The sequence below is a fragment of the Artemia sp. Qi Xiang Cuo genome, chromosome 8, assembly GCF_049724085.1.
Source record: "Artemia sp. Qi Xiang Cuo chromosome 8, ASM4972408v1, whole genome shotgun sequence".
NCBI lineage: Eukaryota > Metazoa > Arthropoda > Branchiopoda > Anostraca > Artemiidae > Artemia > Artemia sp. Qi Xiang Cuo.
In genome coordinates, this window is record NC_142801.1 from 53,491,449 (window position 1) to 53,516,673 (window position 25,225).

At 34.7% G+C, this 25,225-nt stretch overlaps 1 protein-coding gene across 3 annotated transcripts in view; it reads right to left on the reverse strand.

Annotated features, from left to right (window-relative positions):
* Positions 1–15,076: 15,076 nt before the first annotated feature.
* Alh (coiled coil domain containing protein Alhambra) overlaps positions 15,077–25,225 on the reverse strand; it is a 68,064-nt gene continuing 57,915 nt past the window's right edge. For all 3 annotated transcript variants that reach the window (XM_089093014.1, XM_089093013.1, XM_089093012.1), the window contains 4 exons: positions 22,876–23,242; positions 21,081–21,200; positions 19,786–19,930; positions 15,077–16,676 (listed from right to left, as the gene is read on the reverse strand). In XM_089093014.1, coding sequence (XP_088949140.1) covers positions 16,617–16,676; positions 19,786–19,930; positions 21,081–21,200; positions 22,876–23,242 — 692 coding nt within the window. In that variant the 3' untranslated portion in view covers positions 15,077–16,616. The remainder of the gene's footprint in view (positions 16,677–19,785; positions 19,931–21,080; positions 21,201–22,875; positions 23,243–25,225) is intronic.

Here is a 25,225-nt window from a genome sequence, read left to right on the forward strand (position 1 = left end):
AATTCGTTACGTAAGTTAATTCGTAAGTTACGCACATTCATTACTAATAAAAATGTTCGTAAATAAAATTAAAGAACTTTCGAGAAAGCCATTTAACCAAAAAAAAAATTAAAATTAATATGCAAGTTTCGTTTTAATTATTCATGTACGGTGAGCCAAAATAAAAACCTGCATCAATTCAAAAAAGTTCAGAAATTAAATAAAAAAAAACATGTTTTTTTAACTGAAAGTAAGGAGCGACATTAAAATGAAAACGAACAGAAATTATTCCGTATATGAAAGGGGCTGTCCCCTCCTCAATACCTCACTCTTTACGCTAAAATTTGACTCTTTCTCACAACTCTATTTTTTAAAACAATAAAAACTTTTCTTTTTCTATGCAGAATTAAATATCACATTCACATGCCTAACCGGCACAAAGCGGAAAAAAGGGAGACTTGGCATCATGAGCCTTGCCGGAAAATTTCTTGGGGGCTGGCAATTGCTACCAGAACCTTTGCTTTCAGCAATTTGAAATGGAGACATTTCTCTTTCCCTATGTGTATACAATGTATTTAAATATCAGAGAACCCTATTGAAGAAACCGTGAATCCTCTATTGAAGAACTCACTAAAGTCACGCAGAATTTCTATCCATATGAACAGTAATATCCCTATCCGTCCCCCCGAAATTCCGTAGGAAAATATTATTAAGGACTTGTTCAACAAAACTCTTGTTCATCAAAAATTTTGGCTAAATATTCTAATTTTGTCCAAAACTCTAATTACGATCCAAAGTTTTAATTCTAACACGGAAAAACTGAAAAAGGGAACGCTACCAACCAAATTACAATTATTGATGTACAAAATTTAGCAGAAATAAACTGGGGTTTTTGGGGCCGATAGCCTACATCAAATCTTGGTTAAGTCTGGGCATGATTTGAAAAAATGATTAGAGATTAAACTTGAATATTTTTTTTGTTCAACTGAAAGTAAGCAACAATATTAAAGCTTAAAATCGAACAGAAAATATTCCGAATAAGAGGAATGTTGTCCCCCGTCAATTACTGGCTCTTTGCGCAAAAGTTTGGGTTTATATCTCAATTCTTACTGAACGGCTGAAACACAAGGGCCAATACAACGGAATAAGAATAAAAAGATTTTTTGAAGCACTAAAAAAATTTAGCATAACGATGGAGGGATTGAGAAGGAAACAGCCCCACACATATACAAGATCATTTCTGCTCGTTTCAAGCCTTAATATTGCTTCTTAATTTCAGTATAAAAAAACTTTCTTTTTTATTTAATCCATACCTTGAAAATTTTTCTATCAGATAAGCAGATTATTACGTTCAAACTCAATTATGTTCCTTCTGTCAGAAATTGCTTAGCTGTTTTTGTTTATTGACTTGACCGGTTTGATATTTTTGTAGCTCAAATTTGTAATGGGGGTTATCTGCCTGAGAACAAAGCACTTCGATGCAAAAATGAGAAAAAAAAAAAAAAATCGATATCAATATGACTGCACCAGCTCATTTTCTACTCTGGAGCACATAAGGAAACATTTTGGACATTTTTACCACTTGGCGATTAAATCACTACTCGAACCAAAGAAGATTTCTTCTTTCTGAAATTCCTTGGTTGTTAATCCTAGAGTTTTGATTGTTTGGGCCTCGTACAGTTTAGATGTTTAACGGCAGTGGCTTCCATTAGAACGGAATGCTTCGATGTATTAGAAGAAGAAAACAAAAGATTAAACGAAAAAAACTCGAATGAAGTTTTCCCAGCTTTAAATGACAACTTTGCTGTAACAAAGAGATATGCGCCGAAGGCTGCATTAAACAAGATCGCGCAGCTATCTGGGAGTTACAGACATATGCCAATTTTATAAAGTTATAAGACAACTAGTGAATTGGTACCAAAATACCGCAAATGTTTTCCTTGATGATAGATGATTTTGACATCTACTATGATCTTATAAGAACATCTGGAAAGGACAAAATTTAAAAGAAGTTTCATGTATGTATTCATTACAAAAGCATAACAAAACATGCACGTTGAAAATCGTAGGACAAATTTAAGCACTATAAAAATGTCAAAAATAAAAGCTATGGTTACTCTAACCATAGGTACAATACACTAATTAAACACTAACATGACAATAATAAGAAATTGCGCGGAAATGAGCGGTCTAAACAATTTGGCAAGGCTTGATTGTGAATGGGATTTTCTAACTGAGCACCATTTGAGATGGACCAGACCCTAGGCTAATTCACGATTCACAACATTCACTTTCAACTGTCTTGCGTTTTTCCTTCACGAGCAAGACTGTCGAGTCGGCAAATTATAAAACGTTGAGTCACGCTTTTTACCGTTCTCAATTCTAACTCTCTTTAAATTTGAAGATACGATTCTACCTCTTACGGTAAGGTACCAAACTCAAACGCTTACTTTCTGTTGAAAGGTTGTAGAAATGAATGTATGCCAATACTGGTATTCTGTAGCTACCAAATAAAAATTATAATTGATACACATTTTTTACTTTTCCATTTTTTTCAGTAATTCGTTCAATTGTTCAAATTCGATATTGAAAGAAATATGTAAAGGAATGATCGGAGAGGGTATTTGTCATGCTATAGGATTTGAGAGAAGGAAAGCTTTAGATATTTCGAATATTTACGATACCGACAACAGATTCATTGTAGAAAATTTATTTTGGTTTGTTAGTAAATGATCAGTTGATTACCAAGTTAAAGTTGCAATTAATTTGACAACAAAATTTTACAAAGATCACACCCCCAAAGTGGTTGATACGAGTATGAAAATTAGCCGGATTCAAAGTTTGTTTATTTTAGCTAATTCGACTTTTGCTAAGCTATTCATCACGGCTATCTGCCTTTATTTCGAACCACCCTTTAGCCGTAAATTACTTATAGCATTGGCTCCTAAACCTTCTTTAGAAGTTCAAGTTCTTACTTAGACCATTATTGACAAGAATAGATTTATACATAGTTGGGTCAAAAAGTGGCTCAATAATTTCGAAAAAAGATAGTCATCTTCTGCACAAGAAGTTCCTGAGAAGTCCATAAACAAAGATTCTCATGGTCCTTTCATATATATCTTTTTTTCTCAAATTTTAATTCTGACACCCTCCCCCTATGACACAAACATTTTAGATTTTTTTTCACGTCGTGCCTAAAAGCCAAAAACACTGTTTATGCAGTACGCCTCATACTGGGAATGGCTGGTCTAAACAATTCAAGGGACTAATAGTTAAATAAAAAGGGGTAATTGAAAGAACTTATTAACTCTGGGCTTGTAGCCTAGATGTAATTAGATGTAATTGTTGCTGTTTAGATTAATTACCCCCTCCCCAACTTTCCTAAGTACGTTTATGGCAAAATGAATCTTGAATTACCTTTTTTTTTTCTTGGAGTTTAAAACCACAATTACGTTATTGGCATATCCGTTGTAGAAATATATAGGACATACAGTTCTAGAACCATGCTATCATATATAAAAGGCATATCATGCATAAAAACACGAGGCATTCCCAGTTGTTTTTAAATTCGGTCATACAAACAAAACCCATTAATTGCAACAACCATGATTTAGAAATTGTAGTTAGAAGGTACTCGGATGGATGGAAAATGGTGGTTCTTAGCATTTGTGGGTGGCGAGAGGTCGGATCGTCGGGGGAAGGGCTCAGAAGGTTTTTGAAAAGTACAGGGAGGGATTGAAAAGTACATTTTCATGTCGTAATGTTTCTTCGGGGGGGGGGGGAATCAGTAGATCGTAACAACTATCTTGTTAAATTAGCATCAAACAATTCTCTCAAATTTAGTGCAGATCATGAATAAGGTTTGTATTTTTTTGCAAAAACAGCTTTATAAATGATATTTTTAAGTCGTAAAATTTACAGTTTGTAATTTAGAAAACGTAGCATACTTCATTTGCTACATAGTAATTACTGTAATGTCAAAAAGTGATTAAATTAAAGATTATTTTTGGGTCAGAATAATGGCCCATCTCATCTACCTTTTATGAAACAAATATGTCTGCAACTACAGCCAGTTGACAAAATGTCAACTGGTGACATTTTAGGTCTAACGATTTAACACCATTGGACCGTGGAAAAGTTAGACCGTAGATGTTTAGGATAAGAAACAATTTCCTGGAGCACTGTGTATATTTTCAAAATCAGAACTGCACTAAATTGTTTTTGATAGATAGAAAAATGCAGATTTGAGGTTTTCACAGTCTACCAGCGGTATGGTGCTTCAAAATAAAAGAAAAAGTCAGTAATTACAAAGTTTCCTTAATTTGGGATGGTTGAACTGTGGAAGCCTAGCTTAAACCTGCAGCTATTGTACCAAAGATTTCAGGTTTTCATAATATAAAAATTAGCACTAACATTCAAATTATACAAGCAATACCACTACAAAAACTGATGTCAGGTAGGACTAATTTCCACCGATTTCATGTATTCCAATTAGATTTTGGCACCAACCCAAAAGTGAATGCCTTTAGTAAAAATTAGTCAAAATATCATTAGATGCGAGGGTGTATTTGCAAGGACTGCAAGCCAAGTCGCGAGGAGGAAGGCGACAAAAAGCCAGCCAAGTGGACTTTTTTTGAATTAAGGAGCCGAAGTAATTGAAAAATATTAGTACCCTATGTTCAAGACTAGGATGGCTCAAAGGTCGAACTAGAATAGGGATGGTAAAAATATAATTTAATCATTGGATTCTTAAAAGTTGATAAGCCAAAGATATGAATAAATGAAAACAGAATCTTTTTCAGATGGCAGAGGGGCCTCTAAATACCAGTAGCACCCTTTCACTTCTTATACTTATTTTATTCACTGACCATACTGTATTATTAAATTCATTTTCATAAAATAAATAAAAACAACAACTGAACTACAAAATCTGGGGACTACAATACTGCTACTAGTATTTATCTTAAATTAAAATTTATTCTTACAAAAAAATCAAAACAAAATAGTGCTTGTATTTACTCCTTTAGTGCTTCAAATCCAGCCAAAGATACAAAAAATACTTTGATAAAAAGGGCAGGAAAGGTATATATGTCATAGTACGATGACAAAACCCGTCATTTGATCAAATACCTTGGATTGTGATCAAAACTCGATGCATAACAAAATATAAACCCAGAGAACTTCAAATGTTAATATAGTTTTTGACAGGTAATTTCAAATGAACAAATTGTACACATTTCAAATCAGCATAAAGAGTATGCACTTTTAATGTCAGTTAGTTTAGACCCCATTTGGGTTATAGCTACATTCTTGAAGATTTTATTCACCTAGCCTAACAACTTTCTAATATTTTGTTATCGCTTGGGGCTTGAAAAAAGACAGATACCCGATCAAATGACTGGTTTTGTAATCTTAATGTACATTTTAAAACTAACCTGGGTTCCGCATGTATGCCTAGCCTTATCTCTTTTATAACCAATGAAAAACAGTTTAATAACAGAAGTATCCACCTACTTTTAGAAAATGGCCACCTACTTAGACTTTTATTTGAAACTTAAGAACTTAACACATTAACATTAAGCCTGTTTTGAATTATTCAGATGAGTAATATTGCACTGTTAGTGCCACGATTAATTTCTCATTACTATTCAATCCAAATTAAAGTGCCGCATTCATCTTGTCAGTTTCCCATACACTTACTGCACTTAATTCCAAGTCAGGCAGGATTCATCCTGACATAGGGTGCTTTAGCCACGTGGGTTTTGTGAAAAACGGTTGCTAAATTAGGATTTTACCAAATGAGCGGAAATTAGCCTAATCCTGCATCAGTGAAAAAGGACTTAAATCCTAAACCATATACTAATTATTCACTTTTTATTCCAATCAAAGAAAACATTGCAACTATGAGAGTAGAAATCTTGCCCGAGTTAAAATCCCTAAAAACCGAAATGAAATATATTCAGAAATGCAATTTGACAGAATGAGCAGAAAACTTTTGTGAGTGGATATCTCAAATTCGAAAATACTTGGATATACTCCTTAACCTCGAATTACAATTACCAATTTAAAATTGATTCTGTTCCTCTTGTAAAATCAGAATTTCTGAACATGTTCCCTTCCTGCTATAAGGGATTTTTAAAATATAATGGTAAATATTTGAGGTTGGCTCGTCTAGAAGGAATTATGTTAGTAAGAAAATTTTTACTTCATAATATGAACACTAATTGTAGTCAGCAAATTTTCTTGGTCGCTTCCACTATCATTCACATTTCCCGCCTTTTTTTTCTAGATGTATCATTTTCCTTTGTTACCTGTATGTATGTATGGTTCTGAATTTACGACACTTCTTGACTACTAAAGTTCTTGTGTCGGCCCTGCAGTGTGTTGCTACAGCTGCATTCGAGCTCTGGGTACCGTATTACCAAGCTGAGACCAAACCCACTGCGCCACCCAAGGACTCCTTTGTTACTTCTATGTATCGAATTAACGACGCTTCTTGACTACTAAGGCCTTTGAGTCGACCCTACAGTGTGTTCCTGTAGCTGATGTCGAACTCTGAGTCCCATATAACTAAGCTGAGATCAAATTCACTGCGCCACCCCAGGACGTCCTTCTTTGTTACTGTTTTCACTTTTATAAAGTGCATTCTTATTTAAATATTCGCTATCAAACGCAATCTATATCTCGTGTTGACTACTAAAGTCCTTGCGTCAGCCCTGCAGTGTATTGCTACAGCTGCGTTCGAGCTCTGGGTACCGTAATACCAAGCTGAGACCAAACCCACTGCGCCACCCCAAGACTCCTCTGTTACTTGTATGTATCGGATTAACGACGCTTCTTGACTACTAAGGTCTTTGAGTCGACCCTACAGAGTGTTCCTGCAGCTGATGTCGAACTCTTAGTCCCGTATAACTAAGCTGAGATCAAACCCACTGCGCCACCCCAGGACGTCCTTCTTTGTTACTGTTTTCACTTTTATAACGTGCATTCATATTTAAATATTCGCTATCAAACACAATCTATATCTCATGACGTCAAATTGACTTTTTCAGAATTTCATAGGATTTTATTTGAAACAAAACCGTCTAGAATATTCCTTTATAACACGTGGTCAGTGTTTGCAACATTAAAGAATATGATAATTGACGTTTTGTTAAAGATAAAATCCTGGGAAATTCTTGTAACACATGATGAATGAAAATATAGATGGGTTTGATCGCGAATATTAAAATACAAATCCATACAACAAAAGTAACAAAAGAAAATCATGCATTTATAAAAAAGAAGAAGAAAGAAAAATGAAAAAACTGTGAATAAAAGTAAAGACATAACCAAAAATTCTGCTGACTAAAAGTTTTGGGCGCATTATGAAGTAAAAATTTTTTATTGACATATTTTCTTCTGGAGAGGCCGACATTTAAATATTTAATATTCTAAATCTAAATATTTATTATTAATCTAAATATTTACCAATATATTTAATACTCAGAGTGGGTCACGATGAAATTTTTGAACATAATCTAAACTTGTTTAACAAATTTCTGTACACTGACTGCTATGATTGCGAAAAAAAGAGACACGGTACCTAACTACCAACACTGGTCCCAAAATGCCACACAAAAATGGCTTCATCGAGCATAAATGCAATTATTAACAGCTGATTCTCTTAAAGAAAAAAAAAGGTTACATCAAAAATAGTTCTGAAATAAGCAATTGAAACAGGTTTATACATGGAACAGGCAATTGAAACAGGAAAAAAAATACATAGATTTATATATAACCCAATCTAAAAAACAATACTGAATTAAAATGCTCGCTTGCTTTAATGAAAAGGTCACTGTGACATTTTATGGCAAAACTTTCAATTTTATCATGACCAAAAACAGAAATTTTCAGTAAAATTTATGTTATGTAATATAACACCTTCTGTTTTACTCAAAATACTCTTTCAATTTATGCGATCTCAATTTATTAGTTTCGTCTATACGAGTATAGTTGATAAATATAAGTTCTAATGTTCACAAATAGTTTGTATAAATCTTTTTGATCATGCAGAATTGGTTTATTGGAGTCAGTCTTTCGACTCTATTTGCTTTCAAAGTGGTTTCAGTTGTGATTTGAATGATTTCAGATTATTGATTTGGTCTACATGAGAATTGCTCATAAATATAAGTTCTGTATTCACAAATAGTTTACTTGTTTCTGTCAACTTTTTTAGTGATATAGAATTATTTTATGGAGCTATTCCTTCGACTTTATTCGATTTCAGTTTATAATATCAATGATTTCAGTGTTTGGCTTGGTCCACATGAGAATATTTCATAAATGTAACTTCTAAATTCACAAATACTCGACTTATTTCTGTTCAGCTTTGTTGGTCGTGTAGAATTCGTTTTTGTAATTAAAAAAAAAAAAAAAAAAAAAAAAAAACTAGCAAAAGGTAAACGCATTAGTTTTAACAAAAAACATTCCTGAAAATTCCTAATATAAGCTCTGGATGGACAGTTGGATATCAACATGATTCAAATTGAAGCATTAGCCTGTTTATCACAGTCCAGCTTACCCAAATGGTGAGAGCACAATTGGCGAAGTATTAAAATTGGTTAAAACTATAGTTTTGATAAGCTTAGTTTTAACATTTAATTGGGACAAAAAAAGAAATGGTAAAAATTCCGAAACATTTCGAAAAATACTTATTACCAATTTAATCGCCAATTTCAGCCCTTTTCATTTGGCTTTACATCTGAGATAGGCAAGGATGACACATAAGACTGACCTTCAAAAACTAATAAAACTCAAACAACTTGAACATTTTTCTTTCACTTGTGATTTCCCAAGGCTACCCTCCATAGCCCATTTTCTTAGCACCAGCCATAGATAACAAAAAGCGCCCAGGCATGTGTTAGTTGAATAAACTAGTGGCAATTCCGTTTTATTTTAGCACTGACTGAGCGGTGAATACTTGTGCTAATTCTCGCTAAACACTGTGTTATACAGTGTTATAGGGCACAGCAAGGGCAGCGCTTGCGAGACAGTAATTCTAGCTAAAGAAATGTTTTGGTGGTTGTTGCTGCAGTAGCTTTGGTAGCATATTTTTGTTATGTGGATTTTGGCAGCAATTCATGCTGCAGAAATTTTGGTACTTGTTAATTAAACGAAACACACTCAATAATTACGCTTAGGTTAGATCTCAGAAAACCGGTTTCATAGCCACAAAGACAAGTGATGGGTGATAGAATGCATTGGCATTACCTGCGAGCATTCACGCAGTTAGGTTCTCCGTGCCGAGTGAATGAATTCGTATTAAAAAAAAAAAAAAAAAAAAAAAAAAAAAAATTCGCAGTGTTATACTGAAAGAATGCTATAGCAAAATTTCACAGTGTTATACTGAAAGAATATTGCAAGGTGATTTTTGGAGAATTTGCATTTTGACGAAAGTGGGCCCCGAGTGATGACTGGATCTATTACATAAAAGCGGCCCTTGCGTGTAAGTCTCACTAAATGCCTTTCTAGTTTTATTTAGGCAGTGTGGTATTAATTGTTAGCAATATGTCAGTGACGAAAGACCATTTCGACCGCCGTATGGACGAGCTTCAAAGTTTAATTTTAAAGCTTCAAATTGAAAATAAAGTACTAAGAGCAGAGAATAAGCTGCTAAGGACTGAGCTGGTTCGTGTCAAGACTATTGCCCTGTGATCGAAGATGCACGCTCGAAGAAATAACACTCTTATTCACGGTGTTGAAGCTCTTCAAGGAAAAGAAAATCTTCAAGAAACTAAATTGACATTTTTTCAGTGTAAGCTTGCAATTACAGATGCTAATCAGCTAAGTATGGGTACATTGTATCGTATTTCTAAGAAGACGGCTCCCTCCCAATCTGGAACTGGGCCGAGCCTTCGAAGTAATTCATAAAAGCAGAAAGCTATCGAGCCTATCTTTATTAGCCTCTCAGAAACTGAACGCTCAGCTATTAGTGGCGTTTTTTTGCGTGGTTGGTTCCGTGGTTTAATCGTGTTTTGCCATTTTTGCGTTTTCGACAAAACACGTAACAGCATGTTTTAACAAAACTTCGTTTTTTTGCGAAACACGAAACATCATGTTGCCTGTTCGACTGTCTGTTTCCTCAAACTTGGAACTTGCTCTTTGTGCGTGTTGCGTGTTCGATTGGTCCCTATCCAGATAGAAAAAAGTTATGTTGATGACAAAAGAAAGGATAAGATGGAAGGGAAGAAAATGGACATAGATCCTGCTGAATATGCGTTTTTGAATAGAAGCCAAGGTGAAACATGTGTGTACAACAGAACAGGCAAGTAAAAAGCTCAGAATTTTTCCACATGTTTCCACAGTTTTGAATATTTTGCCACTTTTACTAAAATGCGTTTTTATACGTTCAACCAGGAACATGGATAGAGAACACTAAAGCGACAAAAACTGCGTTTTTGGGCTAGAACATGAAACTAGGAACATGAACCATGAAACACGGAACTTCGAAAAAAAACGCAGCTATTATGAAAGAATGTGGAAAGCTGAAAAAAACGGGTTTCAGTGTGTCAACAGACTTGCCAGCTGAGCTCGGTAAACGAAGAAAAGAATTACTAGCGCTCGGGTACAAGTTGAAAAGTTCTAAATCGGCAGCAGAAAAGGTTGCAGAAACTCGTTTTGTCCAGCGAAGAATAAGACTTGGGTTAGAAGTAAAAAAGTCGCAAAATTTACCTTGGACTGAATCTCAAGATGACTGCTTTGATCCACTAAAGTTCGCAGTACCCACCGAACCTGACGGTACCGACTTTGATGCTTCAAATGTTATTAGTGTGATTTGTTTGTTGTTGTCTGATAGTTCCGCCTGCTGTAGTCGAAGAGATGAAGGGAAAATATGATAAAATTAGTTAAGAGTTTTTTTGTTTTTTTAATTTTTATTTTTTTTTATTATTATTATTATTTGTTATTGGGGCTACAGCAGCGGAAACGGAAAAGATTGTCATTGATGAATTAGTTTTTTTTTTGCCGCTTGCCGAAATAAGTGATTTGTTTTCCAGAAATGTTTCATTTTCCATTTTTCTGTGTTTCTTGTGGTAATCCATGTTTGTTTACATCAGTTTTTTGTTGCAGTTTCAATGAAGTTCATTCGGGTATGTGCATTTCTCACGGCTCTCCCCTTTGCTCCAAGATGCGACCACATTCCCCAGAGAGTTTTGAGTTCCTTGTCTTCGTCCCCGAGGCCCACTATCTTGCCAGCAGCTCAAAAAAAGTTAGAACAGTTAGAAAAGTCGTTCTTAAATTTGGAAGAAATTTTGATAGAGTAATTAGTAATGAAAATGATTGTTCTTTTTATAGTGAAAATGAATTTCCTCGAAGTAAATATATTCAGTTAATGAGTATGCCCCAGGGATGCTCTGAATCTCAGCTCAGTATAGTTCAGCTCAACTGCCAAGGATTATGTTCGTCACTGACAGATGTAATGACCATGTGCTGAAAAATACGACCTGACGTTCTTGGACTGTGTGAAACATTCTTGTCGAGGCAGACTGACATCCTGGTAGATATCCCCGGGTATACATTGAATTTTGTACACAGAAAAGAGTCAGCACGAGGAAGATTGGCACTCTACACAAAGAGCGAATACCCAGTCTGTGTTAACGGCAAACTTACTCTAAATAGAGAAGGTACTTTTGAGTCACTTTTTCTTGATATATCTTTTCCTTCACAACGGAAGGTAATCGTTGGAGAGATTTACCGATCACCGTCAGGTTCTATTTCTTCGTTTATGGAATATTTATTGGAAACACGCCAAATGTTTGAAAAACAGAATCATGATGTGGTCATCATGGGTGATTTCAACATCAACCTAACCTATTCCCTAACTAATACCGCTAAAAAAGCTTCTCACTCTTATGTCTGGATCTAATCTTTACCCGTCGACAACTATCCCAACGAGAGTAACTGAGAGTATTCATTCACTAATAGACAATTTTTTTCTCTACTCTACCTCCACTCTCGGCTTCAGTAATCATCAGTGACATGTCGGACCACTTCCCCTTATGTACCGTTTTCTAAACATCAAAGGCAACAAGGTAATTTTAAAAAACTAGGGATTATATTCGAGTTGTTTATCTAAGTTAATAAAAATTACGTTTAATTAACGAGTAATTGTAAAAAACGACCTGGGATAGCGTTATGGAGAAAGGAGATCTAAATGAAGGATTTGAAATTTTTCACAGTACATTTACAACACTATATGAGGCATGTTGTTTTAAAGAAAAAATAAAGAAACGTGGAAGAAAAAACGCACAAATTTGCCCATGGGTTACAGAAAGTTTACTCAGGTGCATCAATAAAAAGAATAGTCTTTGGGCGGAATACCGTAATCTACCAAATGTAGCTAGCCTGCGGAGTTATGAAATTTATAAGAAATGCCTACGCTCAGTTCTCAGAAAAGCTAAAAGGGATTACTTTAATCAAAGGCTAGCCGAAAGTGGGAAGGATGGAAGGAAAGTATGGAAGACAGTCAATTCAGTGTTACGACCGAATAACCAACAGCCTGAACTACCATCCAAAATTACGGTTGATGGAGAAACCTTGACTGAACCAGCACAAGTTGCAAACGCTCTTTGCACCTTCTTCACAAAAATTGGAAACAAAACGGCTAACCCAGTGCTACCCTCAAGAAAATCCTACAGGGTCTTTGTGGTCCCAGCGTGTGTCAAATCGATGGCACCCAATCCTGTAAATTTGACGGACGTTTCTAAGATTGTCAAAGGCTTGAGAGGAGCATATGCCTCTGGATTCGACCGCGTCCATACTAAAGTGCTGAAAGCAGTATTGCCGTCCGTATTACAACCTTTAACACATTTGGTAAACCTCTCCTTGGAGACGGGCGTGTTTCCATCACTTCTCAAGAAGGCAAGAATAGTTCCCCTCCACAAAGGTGGCCCTCAGGATGACACGTCTAACTTTTGACCCATCTCTATTCTTTCGGTGTTTTCCAAAGTGTTTGAAAAACCTATGAAGAACCAACTTTCCTCTATTCTGGAAGCTAAGGGATTCCTTAACCAACGTAAATTTGGATTCAGACCTAGACACTCGACGGAATGTGCCCTGGCATCACTAAGCCTATTCATTAATCAAGCACTTGACCTGGGACTTGTGCCAGCTGCTATTTTGCTTGACATAAAAAAAGCGTTCGACAGTATGGATCATGGGATTCTATTAGGTAAAATAGAGCACATTGGGGTTGATGAATGGGCACATTGGGGTTAGAGGAGAGGCTCTACGATGGTTCCGGTCTTACCTTAGTAGCCGACGTGTTTGTATAGGAGAAGATCCGCTGAATGACACCGTTGTCAACTTCGGTGTGCCGCAAGGCTCAATCTTAGGCCCACTGTTATTCCTGGTTCATGTGAATGACCTAAGTCACGTTCTGAACTCTAACTCCAGGACTTCACGGTGCTGCAAGCAATGTTGCGACCTAGAATTTTCAACCAGCGGTGATGAATTGGATGAACTTGTAGCGTTCGTAGATGACACTATAAGGGCCTCCTGTTGCACCGACATGTCAGCTCTCCAGAGTACACTTGAGGTCATCTTAGAAGAAACTTACAGTTGGATGGATGCCAATCGATTTGTAATAAATGTTGACAAATCTTGCGTTCTCTTCTTCTCAAGGATTCGACCTCTTCGCCCAGAGGTATCGAGAATAACAACTCCTCGAGGAACGATCAAATGACCAAAAACTGGCTATGCCAGGTGCCTAGGTCTACTTTTTGACGAAAACTTATCCTTCTTACATCACATCCCCGCTGTGGAGATAGGGCTTTCCCGTAATTTCGGGATTATCAGGAAACTGAAACACATATTCCCTCAAAAAACCCTTCGTCTACTTCACAATGGACTTATCAAGTCTCATCTACAGTATTTTGCGTCAATTTGACAGTCAACGTTTACTTCCCCCCTGAAAAGGCTTGATTCAATCCACAAACATACCCTGAAAATAATCGGAAATATGGACTATTTTCTTTCCCGTGAATCTCTTTATCATTTATCGTGCTCAGTTATCGTTTTCAAATTTTTTTCCGGATTACTTCCATCAGCATTCCACAGTCTATTCCAGTTGGTATCGGAACAGCATCCTAGGAACACGAGATCTGCCTCAAACCTTTTGATGAGACGAACACCTACAGTACGGTCGGATTTTGCACCGGAAGTGGCGTGCGCGAAAGTGTGGAACGTCCTTCCACAAGAACTGAGATGTAGGAGCTCCCTTGGGTCTTTTAAAAATAATTTGAAAAACATTTCTTATTCAATGTTCAATAAACAGAGTTTATTAATAATTGAGATTTTTTTTAATTATTATCATTATTATCTCGGTTTTTTTATTTTTTTTTTTCATATTTTTTTATTTTTTTTTTGTAAGGTTAAGGTAGCTGTGCTTTTGGGGAGGAAGGGGGGAATCTCTTAGATAGTGAATTGTATGGTTGAGGGATGTGGTTGTGTTGAGGAGTAAAGCGAGTCGTAAAGCGTGATTAGGAGGAATCGTTATTTTTTTAAGGGACTCAACGTGCGTTTTTTGCATAGAGAAGTTTATTTATTTTTATTTATTTCTATTTGTTTTAATTAAACCCGATTGAATCTGAATCTGATTGGACTTGAATAATTTGGGCTATATATTTGCACATTAGGAGAGTGGAGGTTAGGTTATGTTAGGGCCGCTGTCCAAATACTTTACCCCTCCCCCCTATTGTGCAGATATACAGTCCAAATTATATTATTACATAAACTAATGGTTATACGAAGATTATTTTTCATTAAGATTAACCTAACTTCACTTCTTGGGTGTGTTTTGTTTAATTAACAAGTACCGAAATTTCTGTCATGTTTTCGGGATTTTCGGGGAGCTTTCGGGATTTTTCGAAGTAAAATCTGAATTTCAGATGACAGGCGGAGTGAAAAAACGCCTGGTCCTGATTTAAGAAGAGAAGATTTTCCGCCTAGAAAAGTACAGGTTACTTAGTAGTAGTTCAACGATTTTGTGCAATAGCATGTTTTCAAAAGCATTTCAAAAGTAGTTGTTTTCAAAAGTAGTTCAAAATTCAAAAGCATGTTTTTTTTTGTTTTTGTTTTTTAATTTGGGTATTCAAGATTCGAAAAGGTTAAATCAATTTAATTGCTTACATAAGTTTTATAATGCAGTTTTCATGCCAAAACTGAACTACAACCAAAATTTTTTAAAGCAAGTATGGTTTTTATGGTTGTTTTCTTTTTCTTTTTTTTTGTTGTTGTTGAATTTTGGTGTTTCAGACGAAAAAACCTACGAAATAATAGTAGGTGTAACATTCGGTTGTAAAATGCATTGTATCAAATTCGGTGTAAAGTTCTCACCCATTTTCACTCCAGAGCCACTGTTAAGCATGCAAACCTTCATTTAAAATATTAGCCAAGCAATGCAACCTTTTATATGCAAAAAGCTAAAATTTTAGCATTTAGCGTTTAGCTTCTTCAGCTGCATATGTGTTTGCATATTTGGTCCTAAAAACTAAAAGGCTGAATTTAATTTATATTTGAGGTAAAATTTGAATATGGTGACGAAGTTTTTCATCAGATGTAGCTATGTGCTATAACTATAACTATGCTATAACTAGCTGCATGGGAGTGTTTTGTTTAAGGTTTAAGTTTCTATTTTGCATTAAGTCTAAACTAAACGATGACGTTCATGTATAGTCTTGGTATTTTAGTTGAACATAAATTTTACTGATTTGAAATAGTATTTATACGCTTGTGCTTACATTCCCTTATGCAATGTTTTAATTTACCCACACGTTATATCAGTCATCACGTTATACACGTTATATCATTATATCAGTCACGTTATATACCCACACGTTATATCAGTCATATAAATAATCAGTCACCTTATGCTGAAATACGGTTTTGTCATCCATATCTATCTTAAATAAGGTAATTTAAGATCTACAATAGTAATTCAAATCTTAAATTACCATAGAGATATTAAATAACGGGTCAATATTTTCAGAAAAACAATTTCGGTTTTGGGATTCAATTTCATCTTTTATGGCACTAAAAGACTTTCGATGATCGGTAAAACTAAAGCTCAGCTCTGATAATGGCAGCAAAAAGCATCTTCCAAGATAAGTTTCTTTAAAAAAAATCCTTTGAATACGTATTTCAAAATAGGAAACTAACAATTCTTTCTTCCATTCATTAGGAGCTGTACATTCAAGAGTCTATCTTTCAAACAGGAATTCTTAATTTGTTTTAACCATTACTTTACCAGAATAAAAAATGAACCTTTCTACTCTGATTCTAGACAGAAGCAAATCTAGGCACATTAAGACAATTTGGCGGTTTATGGCGGAAATCTAAAAGTGGAAACAGATTTTATTTGACGAAAGAGAAATCTGCTGCTGAAACAAAATTCGAGTTCAGTCAGAGCTTAGATACCGAAATCTTTCTGTGTCACCGAAGACGAAAGCAAGTAGCATTATCCCTCGCGTATTTGACCCCCTGTAAAGATTTAATATCTCTAATCTGAAACGACTCACTTCTTACAAATCTGTCATTTTTTTGTTAAAGAAGAAACTGAAGAAAAAAAGTCACATGAAGGACCACTTTTAAACAAGGTACTATCTTCGGTCGTGAGCTCGCGGCATGCTTTCACCTCGAGATATATCTCTTCTTCCAAACTGCAATAAAAACACATTCAAATACTAGCTTCATTAAGAAAAAAAGTAGAAGAAAATAGTAACAATTGAAACATGATTTACGCTGTATATAAAGGGTCAAACGTCAAAAAAAGGGTCAAAAGTATATAAAGGGTCAAATGTAAAAATTAAAAAGCACACAGAACACAAAAGAAGTTCCCAATAATTTATGAACTCAAGAAATCTGCTCGTTTTTCCAATGGTAGCTTCAGTTAAGTTAGGTTTGAATTAAAATCAGGTTGGTGGACTGTTATGAAAAAGTTTAGAGCCATTGCTAATTGGAGAAAACCAGATAGTCTGAGTGAGAGACAAAGCTGGCATAACCCTTTTTCAGAATTGTATGATGTCATTTCACTTGTTGATAGATAGTTTATAATCCATCCATCCTAGGGCAGAACTAAGGTAGAAAAGGCATAGAATAAGAGTAATTCAAATAGTCTATGAGTTTCTATGAATCATTTGGAGGCAATTGGAGACCCAAATAAAAGATTTTCAAAGATTTATGACTGACTATGTCTGCAGGACTTTGAAGACAATTGGGCAACTGAGATGCTTCTTATTATATAACCATCTCTCAACCAGGATTGCAACCAAGGCGACTCTTACAAAAATTCCAATATTCTAATCTGCAATTGGGAAAACACCTTGGCAAAATACCTTGAAAAACACAGCAAAACACAAAACAGCAAAACGGCAAAACACCTTGCAAAACACTTATATGAGATTTAGGACAGTATTCCCCTGTATGAGTCAGTATGAGCCCTGTATGAGCCAGGATTAAGTTACTGAATGAAATTGGCCCAAAGCACCCCTCCCTCACAAAATAAAATAAAATAACGGGATAAAATCAACCCCCTCCCCATCCTAGAAAAATATTTTTTCCTTCCATGACAAGTTAAAACACAAGGTAAAATGGTCCCTAAGCCTGTTAAAACAGTAAATGAGAAGGGTATAGCATTCTCCCTAAGATTGTTAAATAGAAACCTAAATCGCATTTGGGATATAATAAAAGGATAAATCAACAAATAATTGTTTATATGAATGAAGAAACAAGAGAGAGAAGCGGTCACCTAGACTTATTTATATCTAAAAAAGGGTGAACCTAATTACTTTTTTTAGGCCAAGTAATTGTTTTTACTGGCTGGAAGGCCATTTCTTTCCAGTGCGTCATTAATTGAGAAACCTTCTACAGAATACGTCTATTTTTTGGTCCTGAAACGTCACGTTTTTCATTCTCTTAAACCGTTTTTTTTTTATTCATTTATTTTTACATATGAATTTTTGGTACGTATTAAGAATCCAAAGACGCGATATATTGTATAGCGAACATGATAAAAGAAACTAGTCAAGTATGTTTTTTCAACGGAAAATTCCTTTGCCGAGCATTGCTCAGGGGTTGCTCATTCCATTGACAATATTTAAACTTTAGTTTTTTGGGGTTGAAGGGGCAAAATGAGGTACATAGGTTAGGTTATATATTTAATATATGCTACACTTTACTCCCTCCTCCCCCCCTTCCCCAATGCGCAAATATATAGCCTAAGCTTGTTCATAAACTATTATATTTACATCCTATTTCGTTTTATTTCATTAGCATTAACGAATCTTCACTTCTCGCGTCTGTTCTGGATTCTTAATAAGTACCGAATTTTCCATATTTGTTTGGGTTTTGTCTCTTTTTTTTTTCTCTCTAGAAATTAAAATTTCAGTTCATATATACGAATTAGACTACATAAACTCTCAACTACGAGCTACATAATCTCTGAATTCATTTTATTGATGGTTTGTCAATAAATTTGTCAAACAATTTTTTTTCGGTTAAAGTTCTTGGAGCAAGGATTCAAAGCAAGAGAAAGGTGATTCAACAAGGCCAGCCTAATTTACAGGAAGTACCAAACCATTAACTGGTAGGTGTGTACATTAATCGTATAGTCTGTCTTTAGTTTTAATCATAGCCTATAGTTTATATCTAAAGTTTACATATAGAGATAAATTTATAAATAGAGTGTGTGTGTGAGTGAGAGAGTGAGAGAGAGTGAGAGAGAGATAGAGAGAAAGAGAGAGAGAGAGAGAGAGAGAGAGAGAGAGAGAGAGAGAGAAAGAGAGAGAGAGAGTCATACTACTACTACTACTAGCAACTCACCGCAGCACCATGCCGCCTGAGGTTAACATGTAAACGATAAAAACAGTACAACTAAGTCAAACTACTACTGTCAAAACAGTAAACAATAGGACGGTTTTATGCAACTTCACGGAAATTATGACCAAATATTCGGTGTGATAATATTTAGGGGGAGGGAAAGGCTAGGAGCCCCCTCATCTCTAAGAAAAGACGAAGGAACAACGGCCAGCTACGCCCTTTTTCCAGTTGAAATAAAAACTGAACAGCAGTGTTTCCAAACCACTTTTTTAGTGTGCCAGAACTTGTCAAAAAGGAGAGCTTTGAGTAGGAATTACTTTATAGGATTTGAATATACGGAAGAGGTTTCCAATGTTTCTCGACTTATAATTATGCTCGATTTTTTTATATTCTTATTTTTTCATAATTTTTTTTTTAATCTTACACTCATCATTTACCTACAAATCCGATTCGCAACGTTTCTTGCTGTTGCCAAGTTTTTACAAACAATTATTTTTTGAAGATTTCGGAGATACATCTCATATAACTTGCTTTTTCAGAATAGAAACACACTCCCAACAAAGAACAGTTTTGAATTATGACAGTTTAAAGCTACTGGGTATCGAAAATGACGATGGATTATCATCAACGATGAATCCAAAAAAGGTGCAGGTCTACTAAAAAAAAGGTGGTTATAATTATAATAAAAACGTGTCTTTGTTTATTGTAAATCTGAACGTCAAATAATCCCCACGACTGCAGTACTGAACTACCAGTTAATTAACACCATCTTATTAGTAATTCATTTCGTCTAAGGTTGATTCATCTCACTAATTATATTTATGATTAATTTGAATGGTGTAAGGTCTATGCCATACATAAAAAAGTGACGCATGGACATCGTTCTAAATTATGTTATTTGATTTATATAGTAAGATAAGTTCTTTGGTTAGAAATAACCGTCTAATTTACCTGTTGGTACTGGGATTGATTTGTGACAACTGAGACCCCTGTTGCCGTCGACTGTAAAGAGGCACCATGAGCAGCAGGAGGACCTTGACCAACTGGGCTTACTACCTGGTACATAGAGCTGAAAGCCTGCTGAGGAGTTCCACTTCTGTGGAAAAAACATATATATAGTTATAATTATATAAACATATATTATAGTTATAATTATATAAACATATATTATAGTTATAATTATATAAACATATATTATAGTTATAATTAATTTATAGTGACTTCGTATATACATATATACTCAGTTATTATTTGTTTAAACCGGTTTATGATTTCTGAATAGCGTCATTCTGATGGCTGCACTGTTTTTAGTAATGAAGCGTATTGTATATATTATAAAATTATTACGCTCAAGTAGTTTCATGACCCAACCAAGGTTAATAGGGCTCCGTTTTTTTTTTAAATGTTAAGGAATGAATTAAAATCAAAATATTTATTGCCTTTCAGTGTATTAAAAACCTTGTATTTTTCATTTACTCACCAAAAAATCCTTTATTGTTACAGTATTTGGATGGGTACACTCCCTATGAAAATTAAACGAATTAAAGTAAAGAAAATAGTGAAATTTGTCTTCTCAGTGACAAAACAACACAATAATCAGCTACAACAACAGGCTAAATTCAGAGCTCATTGAATGTTAGATTGTTACCCAGGCTTATAGATGTCGTCCGATTTTCGTCCGATTTCTTACGATCTAAAAGCTACTTAAAAAAGAAACTTCCCTTTTCTAATAAGCATGTATCATTTACTTGAATATTAAAATGTAATACAGTTTTCAAACTCATAATTTAAAATATTTCAATGTGGACAATCAACCATTTTTCACACGGAGTTGAGAAGAAAAAAAGGAAGGAAATCAAAACCCACTCGTCTTTGAGCGAAAACGTAGCTCTTTTGCCCTACACTTACTGAAGAAGTTCAATTTATCATCGGGCAAACCAAATTTCCTGTTCTTTTTTTGAAGAAGCAGCCTTTTTCTGACCAGCTTTTATCATTTAAGAATTTCGAAACGGGGTACATTTTCAAAATATCAATTAAAATGTATCAATACAGACAGTAAACCATCTTAACACATTGGGACTGAAAAAAAGCGATGAAATCCGAAGCAAAGCCCAAACTCATTCGTTTTTGAGTGAAAACACAGCAGCGTGAACCCACGTCTACTGAGTCGGTCAGAACTCCTTTAAGATTTCGCGCTGTTTTTCACCAAATCGACCAATCTTTATTTATAAAAGGAGAAAAGATACCTTAGTATTTCAGGAGTATTAGACGCACTTCTTGCGATAGAGGCACTATGAGCTGCGCCAGGTGAGACCAAATTTCTGTTGATTGGTGAACGGTCATCATAATGACCATGTGATGAATGCCTGTAAAATAGCAAAACTTCAGCTTTTATTTGTCACAAACCCTTCTAATCATTCACAGTGTTGCCTCATTCTTGAGTGTTGTCCAGTGATGTTAGTCACCTCTTTCAGTATCTTGAATAACGTCATAACGCAGAAACGTCGTATCAGAGGACGAAATACAGCGGTGATCAAGGCAATGAATATGCTAGTCTTTGCGCAATATGCTAGTCTTGTGCTAGTCTTTAGAGCCTTAATATATTCACGTTAAAGCGACAAGACTTCAAGCGACAATACTAAAGACAAGACGTTAAAGCGAAAAGACGTTAAAGCGACAAGACTTTCAATAGACAATGAAAAAATAGCAAGGGCACACCTTGAAAAAGAATGAATCTGAGCTCTGGAGAATCGCTGGTACAAGTGCATAAATTTGCGAACAGCTTTAAAAGTATAAATACTTTTAGATTGTATTTTTGAGAGGTTGCCCCCTCCTCAACACCTCGCTCTTCACACTAAAGTTTTTTAGTACTTTTAAAAAAGCTTCAGACTTTTACATTTGCGCCTCTCAATTACTCGGACTATCTGCCTAGCCTTTTTTCTACAATTAGCCATGTCTTGATGCCTACCGCAAAATAATTGATTTTCAATTACAGGGTTAATGGATAGGGAAGCTAATTTTAGGTTTTGAGCATTTTTATTTTATAACACGCACAAAAATGTTAATAGTTTACAAAACATCGCAGAAAATGGCAACGTTGGAAAATGATTTTTCAAAAATCAAGCTTGAAACATTGTATATAAGATTAATCATATTATTCGTAGTTTTTCATTCTAAGAATGATTTAAACGTAATATAGCGATTAAATACTGATTTTTAGACATTGTTATTTGAAAACAATCCTAAATATAAACCAGTTCCTGAACTAAAAACAATGGTATTCATGATGATTCGTTTTTGCAGTTCAGAACCTCAAAGAACAGTAGTACAGGAAAACCGATTAGAAACTAAGATTCCACATGGACAATTAAACAAGATTACACCGGTGTAGCTACAGCAAAGGGATATGAAAACTCCCTCAGCAAACTGAGGAAATCCTGAACAGACATAATAATAATAATAATAAAAAAAACATATAATGCAGAAGACATTCCAAAATACCTAGATCCTTATTCTGAAGACTCACACCTTTTAGGAGTCTACATTCCCATACATTAGCAAAGCATCTCTGTAGAAAAACTAATACGATAATATTAAATTACCCTAAGTCCCAAGACACTTTTAAAGAGATTAAAATGTTAAAAAAAACGTGCCTTGGTAGCTTAATATCAACACAAAGCAAAAGTTGAGTAAAACCCTATTAGCGTTTTACTTTTTCTGCTCCATACTACAAGTATACCTTCTGAATGCCTTACCTTCTTGTCAGAAGTTATTCAACCTCTGTCGGTTACATTTCCAGATATAAAAGAAAGTATTGTGGTCCTTTATTGTTTTATATCAAAATTTTGATCCCCACACCAAGAAAATACTAATGGCAGACATCGATGGATAGATCATAGTCATAGAAGGGGGTCTACCTGTCTCACCCATCTCCAGTCATGTTCTTTTACATTAAAGTGCCTTATCCGTTTTAAAAATATCTTAAAACTAGGAACGTAACATGTAAATAAAAAAAAAAAAAAAAAAAAAAATCGAAGTTACCTAAGGTTCGTTGAATTGCTAATAACTCCACTATTGCCAGACACTATGACGGGACTGGCAGCCACTCTTTCATGGGCCACAACTACACTCGAGCTCCGAAGAACAGAGTCATATCCATTTTCCAGTGGGCCACTATGAGCAGGCGGTGGCATATAATCGCTATGTCTCCTTTCTCTTGTTGATGATGAGGATTGATGAGCAGGAGTGGTTGGTTGAGGAAGGACAGATGGGGCGTATTGGAGGGGCAAGGAGAGACGTGCTTGCATAGATAACAAATGGTCTCGGCGTTGTTGTAACTGGGAAAACTGCTCCTCTAAACGCGTGTTCTCCATTCGTATTGTGTGGAGCAAAGATAGCAGGTCAGCAACTGGAAAAATAAGTGGAAATAAATCAAAAATGAAAATATTCAATGATGAATTTGACCCACTAACAAGAATTCATCAATTCAATAATATAATGAAGACGAGTTAATTGTATGAGCACATACGAAAAAGCAAAAAAAAAAAAAAAATTTCTATTCCGTCTATTATTTCATGTTAAAAAGGTGTCAAAACTTTTGTTTTATACACAGTGTCCAGATTTAAAGGTTAAAAGTCAATATCTTGGAAAACATTCATCGACCCCCCCCCCCCCCAAAAGTTATTTTTAATGGGACTGATCTAGGTAGAGAAGAACGTAGTGGAACTCAAGGGTGAAAGTTTCAAATAGAAACCCTCTACAAAGCACAGCATTTTTAATCTGCAAGCAAAAGAAAGCAGGCTTTATCGGAAAAACTCCTTGGGGATTTTCCCCATTAAAAGTTAGAAGCGTTCAAATCTTGGAAAATTGTAAATCAAACACAAAGAAAACAAGCTTTATTAGTCTAGAAGAAGGTTTTCATAATAATACAAGGGAAAAACACATAGGTCACAAAGATGGATGTGGTCAAAACAGTCTAATTTTTTAAAAGATAAAGCCAAACATGTGCAAATTGTCACGTGAAATTTTGGAGCTGCAGAATCTAAATGTACAACAATTATTAAATATTTTCATTTGAAATTTTTAGCTATGGATTACAAGTAGATAACATGTATAGGATATTCCATGTGTAATAATTATAAAGTTGCAGATTCTAAGCATGTAACATTTTGAGGGTATTTTTCTTTGGATTTTGAAGCTACAAATTCCATACAGATTACACATTATAGAAGTTTACATTTGAAGTTATTAAACTGCATATCCCAAACATGTAACATTTTGAAGGTGTTTTCAGCATAAATTTTGAAGCTGAAAATTCTAAATAGATTACATTGTACATAATTCACATACGAAACTATTAAATTGTAAACTTCAAATACGTAAAATTCGTAAGTATTTCCATTTGAAATTTTGAAGAAGCAGGTTCCAAATAGATAACAGCTAACAGCTAATAAATAACAGTTAATAGATAATATAAAACAGCTTCCATTTGATGTTATTAAAATGGAAATTTCAAATATGTAACATTTAAAAGGTATTTCATTTCGAAATTTTGAAGCTGCAGATTTCAAATATAACATTTCATAGGGGCTTTCCATGCAAAATGTTGAAGTCGCACATTCCAAATATGTAAAAATTCGTAGGTACCTTCGCTTTAAATTTTGAAGCCAAATGTTAATCCAAACCCGCCTTTGGTTATTCAAATAGATGACAAGTTATAGGGGTTTTCACCTTAAATTTTGAAGCTTCAGATTCCAAACATGCAACATTTCATAATATAAGTTTCCGTTCAAAATTTCAGCTGCAGGCAGTTTCTAGGCCTGGGCAGGGAGACAGCTTCCCCTCTTTTTTTTTACATCTGATATTAAATTCTTTTTATTTTATATTTTTATACCCCTGTAGTATATCTTGCCCCCCCCCCCTCAGATTATGAGGCCTAAAACCACTACTGGCTGCAGATTCATAATCTACGACATTTTGAAGGGAATTTCCGCTTGAAACTTTGGTAGAAGAAGCTTTGAGAAAAGACTTCGCTTTTTGTGTGGTTAAATAGAATCAATGGCTTAAAATCAGTAGTTAGGTGAAAAAAAAACAGGATATTACTTGATAGTCATTTTGTCTTGTATTGTCACTTTCGGCAAGAAGAAAAAAAGGAAGAAACTGATGAGAGGGGAACTCAATCTGATCTCAGAGATAAAAAAAAAAAAAAAAACATTCAGCGTTACGCAGCAAAATCTTAAATTTTAAATAAAAAATATTAAATTTTAATATAAATATTAATATAAAATATTAAATTTTGATATAAAACATTAGATTTTATATAAAATGAAATAAAAATATGTGAACACATAAATAAAAAATATTATTTTTATTTCTCTTTCTTTAATTTCGC